This window comes from Oncorhynchus keta, chromosome 17 (assembly GCF_023373465.1).
Source record: "Oncorhynchus keta strain PuntledgeMale-10-30-2019 chromosome 17, Oket_V2, whole genome shotgun sequence".
Taxonomy (NCBI): Eukaryota; Metazoa; Chordata; class Actinopteri; order Salmoniformes; family Salmonidae; genus Oncorhynchus; species Oncorhynchus keta.
Genome location: NC_068437.1, coordinates 49,257,331 through 49,279,591, shown reverse-complemented (window position 1 = coordinate 49,279,591; position 22,261 = coordinate 49,257,331). Strand labels below are relative to the sequence as shown.

General features: G+C 39.9%; 1 protein-coding gene across 2 annotated transcripts in view; it reads right to left on the bottom strand.

Moving 5' to 3' along the window:
• Window positions 1–22,261, bottom strand: part of LOC118397886 (anoctamin-1-like) — a 121,407-nt gene that overhangs the window by 64,047 nt on the left and 35,099 nt on the right. For both annotated transcript variants that reach the window (XM_052466320.1, XM_052466319.1), the window contains 7 exons: window positions 19,567–19,914; window positions 16,247–16,345; window positions 13,924–14,075; window positions 9,755–9,809; window positions 7,817–7,868; window positions 7,334–7,389; window positions 6,309–6,350 (listed from right to left, as the gene is read on the bottom strand). In XM_052466320.1, coding sequence (XP_052322280.1) covers window positions 6,309–6,350; window positions 7,334–7,389; window positions 7,817–7,868; window positions 9,755–9,809; window positions 13,924–14,075; window positions 16,247–16,345; window positions 19,567–19,914 — 804 coding nt within the window. The remainder of the gene's footprint in view (window positions 1–6,308; window positions 6,351–7,333; window positions 7,390–7,816; window positions 7,869–9,754; window positions 9,810–13,923; window positions 14,076–16,246; window positions 16,346–19,566; window positions 19,915–22,261) is intronic.

The following is a 22,261-nucleotide window of genomic DNA, read 5'->3' as shown; positions in this document are numbered from 1 at the left end:
GTGGTCTGTTAATATCAGTGTGGTCTGTTAACATCAGTGTGGTCTGTTAATATCAGTGTGGTCTGTTAATATCAGTGTGGTCTGTTAATATCAGTGTGGTCTGTTAATATCAGTGTGGTCTGTTAATATCAGTGTCAGGTCTGTTAATATCAGTGTGGTCTGTTAATATCAGTGTGGTCTGTTAACATCAGTGTGGTCTGTTAATATCAGTGTGGTCTGTTAATATCAGTGTGGTCTGTTAATATCAGTGTGGTCTGTTAATATCAGTGTGGTCTGTTAATATCAGTGTGGTCTGTTAATATCAGTGTGGTCTGTTAATATCAGTGTGGTCTGTTAATATCAGTGTGGTCTGTTAATATCAGTGTGGTCTGTTAACATCAGTGTGGTCTGTTAATATCAGTGTGGTCTGTTAATATCAGTGTGGTCTGTTAACATCAGTGTGGTCTGTTAATATCAGTGTGGTCTGTTAATATCAGTGTGGTCTGTTAATATCAGTGTGGTCTGTTAATATCAGTGTGGTCTGTTAATATCAGTGTGGTCTGTTAATATCAGTGTGGTCTGTTAATATCAGTGTGGTCTGTTAACATCAGTGTGGTCTGTTAATATCAGTGTGGTCTGTTAATATCAGTGTGGTCTGTTAATATCAGTGTGGTCTGTTAATATCAGTGTGGTCTGTTAATATCAGTGTGGTCTGTTAATATCAGTGTGGTCTGTTAATATCAGTGTGGTCTGTTAATATCAGTGTGGTCTGTTAATATCAGTGTGGTCTGTTAACATCAGTGTGGTCTGTTAATATCAGTGTGGTCTGTTAATATCAGTGTGGTCTGTTAACATCAGTGTGGTCTGTTAATATCAGTGTGGTCTGTTAATATCAGTGTGGTCTAACATCAGTGTGGTCTAACATCAGTGTGGTCTGTTAACATCAGTGTGGTCTGTTAACATCAGTGTGGTCTGTTAATATCAGTGTGGTCTGTTAATATCAGTGTGGTCTGTTAACATCAGTGTGGTCTAACATCAGTGTGGTCTGTTAATATCAGTGTGGTCTGTTAACATCAGTGTGGTCTGTTAATATCAGTGTGGTCTGTTAATATCAGTGTGGTCTAACATCAGTGTGGTCTGTTAACATCAGTGTGGTCTGTTAACATCAGTGTGGTCTGTTAACATCAGTGTGGTCTGTTAACATCAGTGTGGTCTAACATCAGTGTGGTCTAACATCAGTGTGGTCTAACATCAGTGTGTTAATATCAGTGTGGTCTAACATCAGTGTGGTCTGTTAACATCAGTGTGGTCTGTTAACATCAGTGTGGTCTAACATCAGTGTGGTCTGTTAATATCAGTGTGGTCTGTTAATATCAGTGTGGTCTAACATCAGTGTGGTCTGTTAACATCAGTGTGGTCTGTTAACATCAGTGTGGTCTAACATCAGTGTGGTCTGTTAACATCAGTGTGGTCTGTTAACATCAGTGTGGTCTAACATCAGTGTGGTCTGTTAATATCAGTGTGGTCTGTTAATATCAGTGTGGTCTGTTAACATCAGTGTGGTCTAACATCAGTGTGGTCTGTTAATATCAGTGTGGTCTGTTAACATCAGTGTGGTCTAACATCAGTGTGGTCTGTTAATATCAGTGTGGTCTGTTAATATCAGTGTGGTCTAACATCAGTGTGGTCTGTTAATATCAGTGTGGTTAACATCAGTGTGGTCTAACATCAGTGTGGTCTAACATCAGTGTGGTCTGTTAACATCAGTGTGGTCTGTTAATATCAGTGTGGTCTGTTAACATCAGTGTGGTCTGTTAATATCAGTGTGGTCTAACATCAGTGTGGTCTGTTAATATCAGTGTGGTCTGTTAACATCAGTGTGGTCTAACATCAGTGTGGTCTGTTAATATCAGTGTGGTCTGTTAATATCAGTGTGGTCTGTTAATATCAGTGTGGTCTGTTAATATCAGTGTGGTCTAACATCAGTGTGGTCTGTTAATATCAGTGTGGTCTGTTAATATCAGTGTGGTCTGTTAATATCAGTGTGGTCTGTTAATATCAGTGTGGTCTGTTAATATCAGTGTGGTCTGTTAATATCAGTGTGGTCTGTTAATATCAGTGTGGTCTGTTAATATCAGTGTGGTCTGTTAATATCAGTGGGTCTGTTAATATCAGTGTGGTCTGTTAATATCAGTGGGTCTGTTAATATCAGTGTGGTCTGTTAATATCAGTGGGTCTGTTAATATCAGTGTGGTCTGTTAATATCAGTGTGGTCTGTTAATATCAGTGTGGTCTGTTAATATCAGTGTGGTCTGTTAATATCAGTGTGGTCTGTTAATATCAGTGTGGTCTGTTAATATCAGTGTGGTCTGTTAATATCAGTGTGGTCTGTTAATATCAGTGTGGTCTGTTAATATCAGTGTGGTCTGTTAATATCAGTGTGGTCTGTTAATATCAGTGTGGTCTGTTAATATCAGTGTGGTCTAACATCAGTGTGGTCTGTTAACATCAGTGTGGTCTGTTAATATCAGTGTGGTCTGTTAATATCAGTGTGGTCTGTTAATATCAGTGTGGTCTGTTAATATCAGTGTGGTCTAACATCAGTGTGGTCTAACATCAGTGTGGTCTGTTAATATCAGTGTGGTCTGTTAACATCAGTGTGGTCTAACATCAGTGTGGTCTAACATCAGTGTGGTCTGTTAATATCAGTGTGGTCTGTTAATATCAGTGTGGTCTGTTAATATCAGTGTGGTCTGTTAATATCAGTGTGGTCTAACATCAGTGTGGTCTGTTAACATCAGTGTGGTCTAACATCAGTGTGGTCTGTTAATATCAGTGTGGTCTGTTAATATCAGTGTGGTCTGTTAATATCAGTGTGGTCTGTTAATATCAGTGTGGTCTGTTAATATCAGTGTGGTCTGTTAACATCAGTGTGGTCTAACATCAGTGTGGTCTGTTAACATCAGTGTGGTCTGTTAATATCAGTGTGGTCTGTTAATATCAGTGTGGTCTGTTAATATCAGTGTGGTCTGTTAATATCAGTGTGGTCTGTTAACATCAGTGTGGTCTGTTAATATCAGTGTGGTCTGTTAATATCAGTGTGGTCTGTTAACATCAGTGTGGTCTGTTAACATCAGTGTGGTCTAACATCAGTGTGGTCTGTTAACATCAGTGTGGTCTGTTAACATCAGTGTGGTCTGTTAACATCAGTGTGGTCTAACATCAGTGTGGTCTGTTAATATCAGTGTGGTCTAACATCAGTGTGGTCTAACATCAGTGTGGTCTGTTAATATCAGTGTGGTCTGTTAACATCTGTTAATATCAGTGTGGTCTGTTAACATCAGTGTGGTCTGTTAATATCAGTGTGGTCTGTTAACATCAGTGTGGTCTGTTAACATCAGTGTGGTCTGTTAACATCAGTGTGGTCTGTTAATATCAGTGTGGTCTGTTAATATCAGTGTGGTCTGTTAATATCAGTGTGGTCTGTTAATATCAGTGTGGTCTGTTAATATCAGTGTGGTCTGTTAATATCAGTGTGGTCTGTTAATATCAGTGTGGTCTAACATCAGTGTGGTCTGTTAACATCAGTGTGGTCTGTTAATATCAGTGTGGTCTGTTAACATCAGTGTGGTCTGTTAACATCAGTGTGGTCTGTTAATATCAGTGTGGTCTGTTAACATCAGTGTGGTCTAACATCAGTGTGGTCTGTTAACATCAGTGTGGTCTGTTAACATCAGTGTGGTCTAACATCAGTGTGGTCTGTTAATATCAGTGTGGTCTAACATCAGTGTGGTCTGCTAACATCAGTGTGGTCTGTTAACATCAGTGTGGTCTCACATCAGTGTGGTCTCACATCAGTGTGGTCTAACATCAGTGTGGTCTGTTAATATCAGTGTGGTCTAACATCAGTGTGGTCTAACATCAGTGTGGTCTAACATCAGTGTGGTCTAACATCAGTGTGGTCTGTTAATATCAGTGTGGTCTGTTAATATCAGTGTGGTCTGTTAATATCAGTGTGGTCTGTTAATATCAGTGTGGTCTGTTAACATCAGTGTGGTCTGTTAACATCAGTGTGGTCTGTTAACATCAGTGTGGTCTAACATCAGTGTGGTCTGTTAATATCAGTGTGGTCTAACATCAGTGTGGTCTGTTAATATCAGTGTGGTCTGTTAATATCAGTGTGGTCTAACATCAGTGTGGTCTGTTAATATCAGTGTGGTCTAACATCAGTGTGGTCTGTTAATATCAGTGTGGTCTGTTAATATCAGTGTGGTCTAACATCAGTGTGGTCTAACATCAGTGTGGTCTAACATCAGTGTGGTCTGTTAATATCAGTGTGGTCTGTTAATATCAGTGTGGTCTGTTAATATCAGTGTGGTCTGTTAATATCAGTGTGGTCTAACATCAGTGTGGTCTGTTAATATCAGTGTGGTCTGTTAATATCAGTGTGGTCTGTTAACATCAGTGTGGTCTGTTAACATCAGTGTGGTCTAACATCAGTGTGGTCTAACATCAGTGTGGTCTGTTAACATCAGTGTGGTCTAACATCAGTGTGGTCTAACATCAGTGTGGTCTGTTAATATCAGTGTGGTCTAACATCAGTGTGGTCTAACATCAGTGTGGTCTGTTAATATCAGTGTGGTCTGTTAACATCAGTGTGGTCTGTTAACATCAGTGTGGTCTGTTAATATCAGTGTGGTCTGTTAACATCAGTGTGGTCTAACATCAGTGTGGTCTGTTAACATCAGTGTGGTCTGTTAATATCAGTGTGGTCTGTTAATATCAGTGTGGTCTGTTAATATCAGTGTGGTCTGTTAATATCAGTGTGGTCTGTTAATATCAGTGTGGTCTGTTAATATCAGTGTGGTCTGTTAATATCAGTGTGGTCTAACATCAGTGTGGTCTGTTAACATCAGTGTGGTCTGTTAATATCAGTGTGGTCTGTTAACATCAGTGTGGTCTCACATCAGTGTGGTCTGTTAATATCAGTGTGGTCTAACATCAGTGTGGTCTAACATCAGTGTGGTCTAACATCAGTGTGGTCTGTTAACATCAGTGTGGTCTCACATCAGTGTGGTCTAACATCAGTGTGGTCTAATATCAGTGTGGTCTGCTAATATCAGTGTGGTCTGTTAATATCAGTGTGGTCTCACATCAGTGTGGTCTCACATCAGTGTAGTCTAACATCAGTGTGGTCTGTTAACATCAGTGTGGTCTCACATCAGTGTGGTCTCACATCAGTGTGGTCTAACATCAGTGTGGTCTAACATCAGTGTGGTCTGTTAATATCAGTGTGGTCTGTTAATATCAGTGTGGTCTTACATCAGTGTGGTCTGCTAATATCAGTGTGGTCTGTTAATATCAGTGTGGTCTAACATCAGTGTGGTCTGTTAACATCAGTGTGGTCTAATATCAGTGTGGTCTGTTAATATCAGTGTGGTCTTACATCAGTGTGGTCTGCTAATATCAGTGTGGTCTGTTAATATCAGTGTGGTCTGTTAATATCAGTGTGGTCTAACATCAGTGTGGTCTGTTAATATCAGTGTGGTCTGTTAATATCAGTGTGGTCTAACATCAGTGTGGTCTGTTAATATCAGTGTGGTCTGTTAATATCAGTGTGGTCTAACATCAGTGTGGTCTCACATCAGTGTGGTCTCACATCAGTGTGGTCTGTTAACATCAGTGTGGTCTGTTAACATCAGTGTGGTCTGTTAACATCAGTGTGGTCTCACATCAGTGTGGTCTCACATCAGTGTGGTCTGTTAACATCAGTGTGGTCTCACATCAGTGTGGTCTCACATCAGTGTGGTCTCACATCAGTGTGGTCTAACATCAGTGTGGTCTGTTAACATCAGTGTGGTCTCACATCAGTGTGGTCTCACATCAGTGTGGTCTAACATCAGTGTGGTCTAACATCAGTGTGGTCTGTTAATATCAGTGTGGTCTCACATCAGTGTGGTCTCACATCAGTGTGGTCTCACATCAGTGTGGTCTAACATCAGTGTGGTCTAACATCAGTGTGGTCTGTTAACATCAGTGTGGTCTCACATCAGTGTGGTCTCACATCAGTGTGGTCTCACATCAGTGTGGTCTAACATCAGTGTGGTCTAACATCAGTGTGGTCTAACATCAGTGTGGTCTGTTAATATCAGTGTGGTCTGTTAATATCAGTGTGGTCTGTTAATATCAGTGTGGTCTTACATCAGTGTGGTCTGTTAATATCAGTGTGGTCTGTTAATATCAGTGTGGTCTGTTAATATCAGTGTGGTCTGTTAATATCAGTGTGGTCTCCTTAGGAATGGCCATATGCCCATATTCATGTCACTCACCTTCCTATCATTAGGCTCAACGTTTTCACCATCCAAATCTCCCTGCAAAACAAATGAAACAGAGATCTTGTTATCCGTCCAGATGAGTTTTCAGCGTGTCTACTCAATGTGACCCTGCAAAACAAATGAAACAGAGATCTTGTTATTCGTCCAGATGAGTTTTCAGCGTGTCTACTCAATGTGACCCTGCAAAACAAATGAAACAGAGATCTTGTTATTCGTCCAGATGAGTTTTCAGCGTGTCTACTCAATGTGACCCTGCAAAACAAATGAAACAGAGATCTTGTTATTCGTCCAGATGAGTTTTCAGCGTGTCTACTCAATGTGACCCTGCAAAACAAATGAAACAGAGATCTTGTTATTCGTCCAGATGAGTTTTCAGCGTGTCTACTCAATGTGACCCTGCAAAACAAATGAAACAGAGATCTTGTTATTCATCCAGATGAGTTTTCAGCGTGTCTACTCAATGTGACCCTGCAAAACAAATGAAACAGAGATCTTGTTATTCGTCCAGATGAGTTTTCAGCGTGTCTACTCAATGTGACCCTGCAAAACAAATGAAACAGAGATCTTGTTATTCGTCCAGATGAGTTTTCAGCGTGTCTACTCAATGTGACCCTGCAAAACAAATGAAACAGAGATCTTGTTATTCGTCCAGATGAGTTTTCAGCGTGTCTACTCAATGTGACCCTGCAAAACAAATGAAACAGAGATCTTGTTATTCGTCCAGATGAGTTTTCAGCGTGTCTACTCAATGTGACTCGTCATGACTTATTTGACTGCACTCAACGACGTACATTAAAACTTGTACTAATCATATACAGTCAAATTGGCAGTTAACTTTATTATATAGTCAGCACTCAGCAGTGGAATTGACTCCCATGTCTCATATGTCATTAAACAGATGTATGTGTGGTGTCCACGGGGGGTTGGGAATACCATACGACAGTCAAAAAATACAAAATAAAGACGTAAAGATGTATTTTATTGTGAACACAATTAATCAGATTGCAATGAGTACTCACATCATGTAGCGGATAGGCATCTGTGTAGACTCCACTCCCTAGCAGGCTGGTGAACCCTAGAGACAGAGACACTGGGAAGTTATACCCCGTTTAAATATCCAAATGAAATACCTACTCATTCTGTTTGTCTTTAGTTACTGCATTAACTAATGGCTGGTACCAGCAGTGCTAGTGGCAACCCAGAGGAACCGTTTTTAAAAGTCTAACGGCCAATTTGAGAATCTGAGTTTAGGCTTCGTGACTATTCATGTGTTACTGTACCATTTCACACAAACAAGCACACATTTTACAGGCATATACTGTAGGTTATAAAATAAACACATACACACACAAATACAGACACACTCAAACACACACTCTGCATGACGTTCCACATTCTTGTGCAGGACACATACTGCATGTAGTGCATAAGGCTCGAGCTACACTGAAGGGAAAAGTCCTCCTAGACATTGAGTATATAAAACAAAGCAGACTCTTACTTACCCATACTATACTTAGCCTTTGTGCATTTTGTACGTTTCAATACTTCAAAAACCTGATAAGATAAGAGGGGAAGAACCAATCGTACATACAGAATAGGGCATTCCTCAAATCAAATGAAATTCTATTGGTCACATACACGTGATTAGCAGATGTTATTGGTCACATACAGGTAATTAGCAGATGTTATTGGTCACATACACAGGGTTAGCAGATGTTATTGGTCACATACACGTGATTAACAGATGTTATTAGTCACATACATGTGATTATCAATGTTATTAGTCACATACACGTGATTAGCAGATGTTATTGGTCACATACACGTGATTAGCAGATGTTATTGGTCACATACACAGGGTTAGCAGATGTTATTGGTCACATACACGTGATTAGCAGATGTTATTGGTCACATACACGTGATTAGCAGATGTTATTGGTCACATACATGTGATTAGCAGATGTTATTGGTCACATACACGTGATTAGCAGATGTTATTAGTCACATACACGTGATTAGCAGATGTTATTGGTCACATACACGTGATTAGCAGATGTTATTGGTCACATACACGTGATTAGCAGATGTTATTAGTCACATACACGTGATTAGCAGATGTTATTGGTCACATACACGTGATTAGCAGATGTTATTGGTCACATACACGTGATTAGCAGATGTTATTAGTCACATACACGTGATTAGCAGATGTTATTGGTCACATACACAGGGTTAGCAGATGTTATTGGTCACATACACGTGATTAGCAGATGTTATTGGTCACATACACGTGATTAGCAGATGTTATTAGTCACATACACGTGATTAGCAGATGTTATTAGTCACATACACGTGATTAGCAGATGTTATTAGTCACATACACGTGATTAGCAGATGTTATTAGTCACATACACGTGATTAGCAGATGTTATTGGTCACATACACAGGGTTAGCAGATGTTATTGGTCACATACACAGGGTTATTGGTCACATACACGTGATTATGTTGTGGCAGATGTTATTGGTCACATACACGTGATTAGCAGATGTTATTGGTCACATACACGTGATTAGCAGATGTTATTGGTCACATACACGTGATTAGCAGATGTTATTAGTCACATACACAGGGTTAGCAGATGTTATTGGTCACATACACAGGGTTAGCAGATGTTATTGGTCACATACACGTGATTAGCAGATGTTATTGGTCACATACACGTGATTAGCAGATGTTATTGGTCACATACACGTGATTAGCAGATGTTATTGGTCACATACACGTGGTTAGCAGATGTTATTGGTCACATACACAGGGTTAGCAGATGTTATTGGTCACATACACGTGATTAGCAGATGTTATTGGTCACATACACGTGATTAGCAGATGTTATTGGTCACATACACGTGATTAGCAGATGTTATTAGTCACATACACGTGATTAGCAGATGTTATTAGTCACATACACGTGATTAGCAGATGTTATTGGTCACATACATGTGATTAGCAGATGTTATTGGTCACATACATGTGATTAGCAGATGTTATTGGTCACATACACATGGTTAGCAGATGTTATTGGTCACATACACAGGGTTAGCAGATGTTATTGGTCACATACACGTGATTAGCAGATGTTATTGGTCACATACACGTGATTCGCAGATGTTATTGGTCACATACACATGGTTCGCAGATGTTATTGCGGCTGTAGCGAAATGCTTGTGCTTCTAGCTCCGACAGTGCAGTAATATCTAACAAGTAATATTTAACAAATTACACATATACCTAATACACACAATTCTACAATAAACACATTCCTGATATGAATCTCATGAATAAAGTGAGATGATCTACTGTAATTAATGGTCTCAATGGTCTCAGACTCCAGTCTCCAGTCTACAGTCATGGAGGATCTGGACGACACAATGACACTTACTATTGAAGCTCTTGTTTTACTATCAAAGAAGGAGTCTCTGTCTGATAAATCAAACCTGTTATGAAGAAACACACACACACACACACATACACGGAGAGAGACAGAGAGAGAGAGAAAGAGGGATAGAAAGAGGGAGAGAGGGAGAGAGAGAGAGAGAGAGAGAGAGAGAGAGAGAGAGAGAGAGAGAGAGAGAGAGAGAGAGAGAGAGAGAGAGAGAGAGACGGTATAATTAACTGGATACATAAGAGCAGGTTGTTTTTGCAGCCATCTACCCACATTATAAACAGACACTCTTTGTTAGTGAAGCATCAGCATACAATAACCACTTTCCTGCTTAACACACGGAGGTGTAATGAAACCCATCATAGAGAGCATGTCAGTGGTTAGGCAGCCCGGACAAAGCCTGGTCCCAGATCAGTTCCTGATGTCTTGTCAACTCCAATGGTCTCCGTCACGTGGTGTGGAATTGACAAGACAGCACAAACAGATCTGGGACAAAAGACTAACCCGCCCAGAGACCAGAGGGCCTAAAGGTCCTTAAAGGTCTTACAGACCTGTCATAGATAACCCATGGGGGATTGTTATGGTAAGCATAGTTACAGCATACCAGATTAATAGACAGCAGGGTTGGAATAGCATAGTTACAACAGACCAGATTAATAGATAGCAGGGTTGGAATAGCATAGTTACAACAGACCAGATTAATAGATAGCAGGGTTGGAATAGCATAGTTACAACAGACCAGATTAATAGATAGCAGGGTTGGGATGGCATAGTTACAACAGACCAGATTAATAGATAGCAGGGTTGGAATAGCATAGTTACAGCAGACCAGATTAATAGATAGCAGGGTTGGAATAGCATAGTTACAACAGACCAGATTAATAGATAGCAGGGTTGGGATGGCATAGTTACAACAGACCAGATTAATAGATAGCAGGGTTGGAATAGCATAGTTACAACAGACCAGATTAATAGATAGCAGGGTTGGGATGGCATAGTTACAGCAGACCAGATTAATAGATAGCAGGGTAGGAATAGCATAGTTACAGCAGACCAGATTAATAGATAGCAGGGTTGGAATAGCATAGTTGCAACAGACCAGATTAATAGATAGCAGGGTTGGAATAGCATAGTTACAACAGACCAGATTAATAGATAGCAGGGTTGGGATGGCATAGTTACAGCAGACCAGATTAATAGATAGCAGGGTTGGAATAGCATAGTTACAACAGACCAGATTAATAGATAGCAGGGTTGGGATGGCATAGTTACAACAGACCAGATTAATAGATATCAGGGTTGGAATAGCATAGTTACAACAGACCAGATTAATAGATAGCAGGGTTGGAATAGCATAGTTACAACAGACCAGATTAATAGATAGCAGGGTTGGAATAGCATAGTTACAACAGACCAGATTAATAGATAGCAGAGTTGGAATAGCATAGTTACAACAGAGCAGATTAATAGATAGCAGGGTTGGAATAGCATAGTTACAACAGACCAGATTAATAGATAGCAGGGTTGGAATAGCATAGTTACAACAGTCCAGATTAATAGATAGCAGGGTTGGAATAGCATAGTTACAACAGACCAGATTAATAGATAGCAGGGTTGGAATAGCATAGTTACAACAGACCAGATTAATAGATGGCAGGGTTGGGATGGCATAGTTACAGCAGACCAGATTAATAGATAGCAGGGTTGGAATAGCATAGTTACAACAGACCAGATTAATAGATAGCAGGGTTGGAATAGCATAGTTACAACAGACCAGATTAATAGATGGCTGGGTTGGGATGGCATAGTTACAGCAGACCAGATTAATAGATAGCAGGGTTGGAATAGCATAGCTTCCAGTGTTAAGGCAATAGCTCAGAATAGACGGCCATCCAATCTCCACACCAAATAAACAAACTGTGGCAGAAATAACCCTGTTTATAGCTCATGCCCTTACAGATACTTTCGTGTGCTGTTTGAGTAAGATTCAAAGCTGATAGGCCCTTTCTTTTATAACATTAAACATAACATCAAGATGATTTGACTTCTGCTTCTGGGCTCAATCATGCAGTGTGAGCTGGTATGTAAGTCTTTACGGGAAGCTTTACACACGATTACGGGTTCAAGTTCGGCCCTCTGTACTTTCAAGGAAAGGTTTAACGTCCCCTAAACTGTTTCACAGTTATTATTGATAGTCTGTTGTTGTACAAGCCATCAGACCTTCAGACCTTCAGCTACTGTTCTGTTCTGTTGTCAATGGGTGTCAACGGGTATGCCACATAATATACCGTACACCACTACAGTAGTCAATTAGATTATGTGCATTCAATTCCCGTAAACAAAGATGGATAGGCGCAGGAATGGAATTTCAGAGAACAGTTTTGTATATGTGATTGGAAGACATACTGTATATAGTGATGCATATAATCCTTCAGAACAACATTAATATGTGCGAACAGGCATATGCCACCACATGCCATATCATATGTCACTAGACATTTACAGTACCAGTCAAAGGTTTGGACACAACTACTCATTCAAGGGTTTTTCTTTATTTTTACTACTCCTACTATAGAATAATAGTGAAGACATCAAAACTATGAAAGAACACATATGGAATCATGTAGTAACCAAAAAAGTGTTAAACAAATCCCAAATATATTTAATGTTTGAGATTCTTCAAAGTAGCCACCCTTTGCCTTGATGACAGCTTTGCACACTCTTGGCATTCTCTCAACCAGCTTCATGAGGTAGTCACCTGGAATGCATTTCAATTAACAGGAGTGCCTTGTTAATTAAAAGTTCATTTGTGGAATTTCTTTCCTCCTTAATGCGTTTAAACCAATCAGTTGTGTTGTGACAAGGTAGGGGTGGTATACAGAAGACAGCCCTTTTTGGTGAAAGACCAAGTTCATATTATGGCAAGAACAGCTCAAATAAGAGAAATGACAGTCCACCATTACTTTAAGACATGAAGGTTAGTCAAGGACTTTGAATGTTTCTTCAAATGCAGTCGCAAAAACCATCAAGCACTATGATGAAACTGGCTCTCATGAGGACCACCACAGGAAATGAAGACCCAGAGTTACCTCTGCTTTAGAGGATAAGTTCATTAGAGTTAACTGTACCTCAGATTGCAGCCCAAATAAATGCTTCACAGAGTTCAAGTAACAGACACATCTCAACATCAACTGTTCAGAGGAGACTGCGTGAATCAGGCCTTCATGGTTGTATTGCTACAAAGAAACCACTACTAAAATACACCAATAAGAAGAAAAGACTTGCGTGGGCAAAGAAACATGAGCAACGGACGTTAGACCAGTGGAAATCTGTACTTTGGTCTGATGACTCCAAATTTGAGATTATTGGTTCAAACTGCCGTGTCTTTGTGAGACGTGGAGTAGGTGAACAGATGATCTCTGCATGTGTGGTTGCCACCGTGAGCATGGAGGAGGAGGTGTTATGGTGTGGGGGTGCTTTGCTGATGATACTGTCTGTGATTTATTTAGAATTCAAGGCACACTTAACCAGCATTATGCAGCGATGTGGGACTATCAATTGTTTATCAACAGGACAATGACCCAACACACCCGTAAGGGCTATCTGACCAAGAACGAGAGTTATGGAGTGCTGCATCAGATGACCTGGCCTCCATAATCACCCAACCTCTAACCAATTGAGATGGTTTGGGATGAGTCGGACCGCAGAGTGAAGAAAAAGCAGCCAACAAGTGCTCAGCATATGTGGGAACTCCATCAACACTGCTGGAAAAGCATTCCAGGTGAAGCTGTTTGAGAGAATGCCAAGAGTTTGCAAAGCTGTCATCAAGGCAAAGGGTGGCTACTTTGAAGAATCGAAAATCTAAAATATATTTTGATTTGTTTTAAACTTTTTTGGTTACTACAGTATTCTATATATGTTAATTCATAGTTGTGATGTCTTCACTATTATTCTACAATGTAGAATATAGTAAAAATAAAGAAAATGCCTTGAATGAGTAGGTGTGTCCAAATTTTTGACTGGTATTGTACAATAAAAGTGTATTTAATGTCCTTGAAACCAAGATGATTTTGAGAAGGAATTGAAGTCAATATGTTAAGGTACATTTATAGAGTATACAGTCCTGTATACCCTATATTATCATAAGACATAAAGTATATACTCACAAGTGTTGTTTTTCCCTGGAGAACATGTAGGAGAGATGCTTAACATTGTGTGTCCTGTTATCCTCCACGTTGGGATAGAGAGGTTCTGTCGCTTTGTTTACCAATGTGTTGATCTTCGCCCCAACACCCGTACTCTGCTTCATTTCATATACCTACAATATAAAGATATACCTTCAGTTTATAGAACTACAATATCTAGATATACCTTCAGTTTATATACCTACAATATAAAGATATACATTCAGTTTATAGAACTACAATATAAAGATATACCTTCAGTTTATAGAACTACAATATCTAGATATACCTTCAGTTTATATACCTACAATATAAAGATATACCTTCAATTTATAGAACTACAATATCTAGATATACCTTCAGTTTATATACCTACAATATAAAGACATACCTTCAATTAATAGAACTACAATATCTAGATATACCTTCAGTTTATATACCTACAATATAAAGATATACCTTCAGTTTATAGAACTACAATATAAAGATATACCTTCAGTTTATAGAACTACAATATCTAGATATACCTTTAGTTTATATACCTACAATATAAAGATATACCTTCAGTTTATAGAACTACAATATAAAGATATACCTTCAGTTTATAGAACTACAATATCTAGATATACCTTCAGTTTATAGAACTACAATATCTAGATATACCTTCAGTTTATATACCTACAATATAAAGATATACCTTCAGTTTATAGAACTACAATATCTAAATATACCTTCAGTTTATAGAACTACAATATCTAGATATACCTTCAGTTTATATACCTACAATATAAAGATATACCTTCAATTAATATAACTACAATATAAAGATATACCTTCAGTTTATAGAACTACAATATAAAGATATACCTTCAGTTTATAGAACTACAATATCTAGATATACCTTCAGTTTATAGAACTACAATATCTAGATATACCTTCAGTTTATAGAACTACAATATCTAGATATACCTTCAGTTTATAGAACTACAATATAAAGATATACCTTCAGTTTATAGAACTACAATATAAAGATATACCTTCAGTTTATAGAACTACAATATCTAGATATACCTTCAGTTTATATACCTACAATATAAAGACATACCTTCAATTTATAGAACTACAATATCATCCTGACCGGTTGCATCACTGCCTGGTACGGCAATTTCTCGGCCTCCGTAATGCACTACAGAGGGGAGTGCGTAAGACCCAGTACATCACTATGGCTAAGCTGCCTGCCATCCAGGACCTCTACACCAGGCGGTGTCAGAGGAAGGCCCTAAAAATTGTCAAAGACCACAGCCACCCCGGTCATAGGCTGTTCTCTCTACTACCGCATGGCAAGCGGTACCGCATGGCAAGCGGTACCGGAAGGTTTTTACACCCAATCCATAAGACTCCTGAACAGGTAATCAAATGGCTACGTGGACTATTTTCATTGTGTGCCTCCCCCCTCTTTTACGCTGCTGCTATTCTCTGTTCATCATATATGCGCAGTCACTTTAACTATACATTCATGTACATATGTACATACTACCTCAATTGGCCCAACCAACCAGTGCTTCCGCAAATTGGCTAACCTGGCAATCTGCATTGTATTCCGCCACCCACCACCGCCAACCCCTCTTTTACTCTACTGCTACTCTCTGTTCATCATATATGCAGAGTCACTTTAACCATATCTACATGTATATACTACCTCAATCAGCCTGACTAACCGGTGTCTGTATGTAGCCTCACTACTTTTATAGCCTCACTCCTTTTATAGCCTCGCTACTGTTATTTTTCACTGTTATTTTACTGTTGTTTTTATTTCTTTACTTACCTATTGTTCACCTAATACCTTTTTTTGCACTATTGGTTTGAGCCTGTAAATAAGCATTTCACTGTAAGGTCTACCTGTTGTATTCGGCGCACGTGACAAATACACTTTGATTTGATTGGATTTGAATTCACTAATTTGAAGGGGTGTCCAAAACCTTTTGTATATATAGTGTACCTACAATATATAGATATACATTCAGGTCTACTACATGATTACATATGTGTTATTGATATACATGTTTGTGCCCAGGAGGTTAACCAGGGCACAAACAGGTCAGAGAGAATGAGAATGGCAAGCATCAGGTCTGTGTCTGAAAACGTTACTAGCTGTCAAAACCTTGCTTCCTCTGTCCTTGTTTCCTCTGTCCTTGCTTCCTCTGTCCTTGCTTCCTCTGTCCTTGTTTCCTCTGGTTCTCACCTCCCTCTCAAAGGTCATTGGAGAAGCTTGTAACCGTTACATATCATTCAACAGTTAACTTACTTTTTTCGTGGGCATCTTGAGCTTCATAAACTCTGCCTCTCGACAGAGCACATGCCATGGAGCATGAATCTTCACAAAGCCCACACCTGGAGTTTTAGTCTGAAATAAACAAAAAAACGATTCATTTCATGAAATAAACTTCATTTTTTGAACAATAAAATGGAAGTTTAAGGTTTGGTTGGCAAGTACTGAATGCCTAACCCTTTGGCTATAATGTCCCTTTTTATGCTCGACCAACAACAGTATATGACATGACAGCATCAACATTAGAGGTATGTATAAAGGCAACAAACTAAAAGAATGAAAGAAATGCATGTGTTTATCTCTTGTCTTTAAGGAAAGCAATACATTCATCTGGATGACAGTTGGGTAAACAACGGTCTCCAAACAAATCCTTGTTCTATAGTCAGTTCAATCAAAACAATGTCTGGGAACTGAAGGCTACTTACTGTATGGCACAGAGACAAAGAGACACCATGGGAAATCATGAGAGGAATCAGCTACCCTTCTATAGAAACACGTCATCATCATTACAATGAGAACGTAAGCATTTGAACCCAGGACAATGACAAAAAAGTTGAAACTAGTACCGACACAAATAGTATTCCACAGTACTGTATGTTGAACAACATCAACACTGGAGGGATTCACTGTGAAGGCTTTGATGCTGCTGTCACCCAGTTACCCAGATATGACCCCCATGATATCATTTACATGGAATCAGTGGTTACTGAGATGCTCATTCACCCACTGACATGGTACAGCACAGAGCATCTGTTCCAATCTGCAGCTCCTCCTGTGAGAAGACGAGCATGGCTAGCAGGTGATGGCCTCTAACTTGATCTCAAATTCTAAACAACCACCTGTTACGGGCGATCTCAGTTTGTATTGTCTTCAATAGAGCTAAGACAAGCATCATTAGTAACAAGGGACGCAGAATCTTAAACAAAACACAGTCTCTAACTTTGATCTCAATCCCTTGAACAACCGACTGTCTTAACAGCCTTTGTCACTTTCTATCATCTATCAGCCAGCATCATGTTTGTTGTTGATACAGATCATCAGTCTTTGCATAACATCTTATAAAAGTACCTTGGCCTCTGTGCTGTGTACTGTATGTCAAGCGACAAATGTCACCATGTCTGAAACATTAGGAGTGACATTCTCAACAACTCAGGACGCGGTGGTGTCAGTGCTATCTGTAGGCTGAATCAGTTTGAGTACTCAGAGCAGCATTTCATCAGAAGTGATTTAGGAATGCAGCAGCTCATTTGTGAGACTGTATCATGTATCCTGTTCCCACCATCACATTGTAAAACACACAGAGCCCTCATGGACACAGTTAGAGGTTTTGATAGAGGCAGTCTTGGATCAAAATGTGGTTGTGTAACTAGCCTAACTAAAGGTTCGCGGTGGAGCAACCGTGTGTGCAGGTCCTACTTCATTTATAATAGTTTTCTTTGGCCCAACAAACCTTAATAACAAGTGATGCTGCAACAAGTATTGAATTTAGGCGTGCAGATCTAAAAGACATCCAGTCAACTATAATGTAGTCTTGCACTGTCAGACATCACATTGCATTCTGGTTTTAGAATCAGAGACAACTAAAATGTTCTAGAAACATAGAGGGTCAAGGTTAGTTCATATGGGTTTCCTAGCAGAATTATGCATTAATCACATCACTGTTTGAATCCCAAACATTGACACTCATCCACATCCAATCACCACCTCTGCTTCCTTCCTTCCCACTTCAGTCCCGTCCCAGTGTCCCTCCCTCTATTAGATACAGATGTGAATTACTCCCACTTAAATGTCCTCTATAGACAGATTAGTATAGTCAACAGCACTTTAATGATCTATAATACTTAGGGCGCCTATTTTAATCAACTAACTCCACAATGGACAGACGATGAGAGGAAATGATAAAATACCTAAACATTACTCCCCTCTCTCCACTAAGATCATAAGACTATTCTGTATGTCTTCCTCCACGGTGAACAGTCTGACACGATAACCACATGGGAAAGACTTAGATAATAGAATGATGGCTTGAATGCAATTTCGGGACAAAATGGAAAATTATACCCAGATGATTTATAACACAGTGAGTGAATGGCACCCAGAACCAAATCTCGCATGTACCCTGCCTTGTAAGAAAAGTCCACAAAAAGACTAGACATATGACGTAATTTATATCTCTCTTTCTCACACACTTCATTGAAAACATGAAAACACTCTGTATGTGTGAGAGTTGGTGAGAGTTTGTACTGCTCTTAAAGAGTACAGTCAAGGTATTCTGAGTGATCTTCCAGCTGGCATTGCCACACATTAGTTGCCTGGCGCTGTGTGTATGATTGTGCGTGTGTGTGGATGTGTGTTTGTGTGTGTCTGTGCATGGTGTGATCCTTCCACAGAGCCCTGCCCTGTCTGTCCCTGACTTGGTAAAGAGATCTACCATGGCAGCTGTCATCTTGCCATCCTCAGCACTTGGACCGACTTAGTCTCATATTACTGGACTTCACCCTCATGACATCCTCAGGTCCTGTCCATGACAGGTTACTGTTGGTCAATGCACCACAAGACTACTACTAGAACCACACAGGGGTTTCCTTTATCCATTCACTCTCATGACATCTAATCCAACAAGTTGATTCAACGGCTGCCATACTTTAAAATGTTTGTTTTTTCCTGGAATTCTTATTTATTATTATTATTATTTATGGGCTTCATAGCAAAGGGGGTGAATATATATGCACACACCACTTTTCCATTGATTGATTTTTTTTTTCATTTCACTTCACCAATTTGGACTATTTTGTGTATGTCAATTACATGAAATCCAAATAAAAATATATTTTAATCACAGGTTGTAATGCAACAAAATATGAAAAACGCCAAGGGTGTTGAAAACTATTGCAAGGCACTGTAAAGCCAACAAACAAACAAACCAAGCAGGTTAAAAGGTTACCCCGGGTTACCCCAGTTACCCTGGTTACTGCTGCAAGTCCTGCTAGCCCTCTATAGGCCGGTTTCAGCTGGTGCTGTACCAAAGTACAATGTATCTTTTGTATACTGTTACATGGTGGGGGCTCAAGGCAAACTGGCTGACCTAAGCCCAAAGACAAAAATACCCCTGATCCACCAGCCAGCTGGAAAACAAAGACTGTAGAGGTGCAGCAGTGTTGTGTTGTGTGGAATACTCTCCCCTCTCTGCCCTAAGCTAACTCATAGCTAACGCTAGACCTGACTGGACATTGCTGATAATATCGTGTGTTTGGTCATAAAGAACAGAACAGAGAAGCTGTAGAGAAGCAACTCACATCCTCATCCTTCTCCAGCTCCATGCCCATATCCCTCAGGTTGCCCTCAAACTCCTCCCGGTGGAGGCGCTTGTCGTCCACGTGGTAGTCCATGCTGTGGTCTTGGGAGGCCACCTCCGGGTCACCTCTGGGCTGAGGGGGTGGCGCTCGTCCCAGCCTGGCTGTCCCACGGCGGAGGCTCCGTGTAAAGGCGTTGTCAGTGAAGCGGGAGGACTGTCGGTTGGAGCGCGAGCTGCTGGGCTTTTTGATGTGGTAGGTGAGGATGTAGTCCACCCGCCTCTCTCCGTCCTGAAAGTACAGGCCATGCTGACATCCTGTGTTCTCCTCAGGTGTCAGGCAGTTCAGGAGCTGGGGAGAGAGGGGAGGGCTGTGCATTAGAGGGCTGCTTGGGCGAGATGCCTAGCTGAATCATGTGCATGTGTGTATGTGTGTGTGCTGTGCAGCTTTTGCCATTTGTCGTGAGAGGCACAGCATGGTTAATGAGCCAGTTAGACTACTGGGGTCAAGGTGGGGTCTAGCTAGTCCCAATAGGGCTCCTAAGGAATTGACTTGAACTGATCACTCTCAGTGACTTAGAACCCGAATGCTGATTTGCAAGACAAGCAGTATTGATCATTATTTGAACTATTTACTTAAAAACATGTATTGAACATTTTGATATCCAAAAAAAGGCTTGTGTTGCTACTCTGTGTGTGTACAAACAATTCAACAAATATTCCTGCTGCTATGATTTAGGATATATCATTCATTTATATGAAAGGTGTCTGTAGTTATAGTGTTAAAATCTATTATTCAATTAAATTCAATAGGATTTTCCTGAACATATATTACAGCAGAGAAGGTCGAAATACATTCTATAATCATAACAATCAGAGAACAAATGGAGAATAAAATATTGAAAAAATAAATGTAGGATTTTGACAATAGTGTAATATGCCAGATTTCTCATCTACTGTTTCCCTGCAAACCAGAAAATATTAAACTATTGAGAGAAAGCTCTTCTTCACATAGAATTGCAATCTTATACTGTGGCTTGTTTAAAAGACGGAATCTTATATGGCCATTATAACATTTCCCTTTATTACACAAATAATCAAAATTCCTATATATCAACTTGGATATTTGTGTCATGATTATAACAACATGCATGACATACTCATGGTTGATCCGTTTTCAGTTGGATATGTACAGTATATGGCAGGTTTTCAGAGGGATATAACAAATGCTGAAATCCAAGCTTGTTTGACCATTAATGTTTGAGTGACCAAAACTCTCTGCTTATTCCTGACCTGGTGGTCCAATAGTCAGTATTATCATTAGACACATCCAACAGGGTTATCTCTGGAACATCACCTATGAAATTATAGAAACAAATATTTGATGTTATGTGTTATAGGCTGATGAAGAACTGCATTATAATGCATTATCTGCCACTATCAACATATACTATTATTTACCCAAATGGCAGTTACATGGAGAAATGTTAAGGCCTTCCTGAACTACAGTAGCTTATTTCAGGTCAGAGTGCCAAAACGATTGATGATTGCTTGTGTGTGTGCAGACATGTGGGTGTTTCTTGTGTTTGGGTGAGCAAGGCTGACTGACTGTGATCTTTAGCGATCTGGATTGGTTTGATGACTTATCAGCTGTAATAATATTGTCCAATAATCCTGCAGACTATTTTGATAGCACTGACTGACCCAACTGATTTTCTATTTTTAATCATTGTGGCCCGCCCCACATTAATACAATCACTTAATTCAATGACCTAATTTGACAATTCCACCCAATTCCATACTCTACCTCACATGCTCCCGAGTTGCGCAGCGGTCTAAGGCATGGCATCTCAGTGTTAGAGGCATCACTACAGACCATGGTTTGATTCCAGGCTGTATCACAACCGGCCGTGATTGGGAGTCCCATAGGGCAGTGCACAATTGGCCCAGTGTCGTCCGGGTTGGGGTTTGGCCAGGGTAGGCTGTCATTGTAAATAAGAATGTGTTCTTAACAGACTTGCCTCGTTAAATAAAGGTCAAATAAATGATGAAAATCTAAGACACTGTTCCATTTGTAACACTGACTGGGAAGATTTTAGGAGGCACTCACTACTGATGTGGGTTATGTGAGGTTATGGGGAGACATTCAGAATCAATCCGTCAAGGGAAATATAGTATTCTTTCAATAAAGACATTACACAAAAAATTAAAAATGGCGGCGACAGAGAGGGCTGCCTCGCTTCTAGCTCTTAGGAAACATAGTTTTTTCACAAGCATTTCGCTACACCCACAATAACATCTGATAAACACATGGATGTGACCAAATTTTGTTTATTTGATACACTGAGAGTAGAATATATATATATATGCCATTTAGCAGACACTTTTATCCAAAGCGACTTGCAGTCATGTGTGCATACATTCTACGTATGGGTGGTCCCGGGGATCGAACCCACTACCCTGGCATTACAAGCGCCATGCTCTACCAACTGAGCTACAGAAGGAACACCTTCCTCATATTGAGTTGCACCCCCATTTGCCCTCAGAACAGCCTCAAGTCGTCAGGGCATGGACTCTACAAGGTGTTGAAAGCATTCCACAGGGATGCTGGCCCATGTTGACTCCAATGCTTCCCACTGTTTCAAGTTGGCTGGATGTCCTTTGGGTGGTGGACGATTCTTGATACACACGGAAACTGT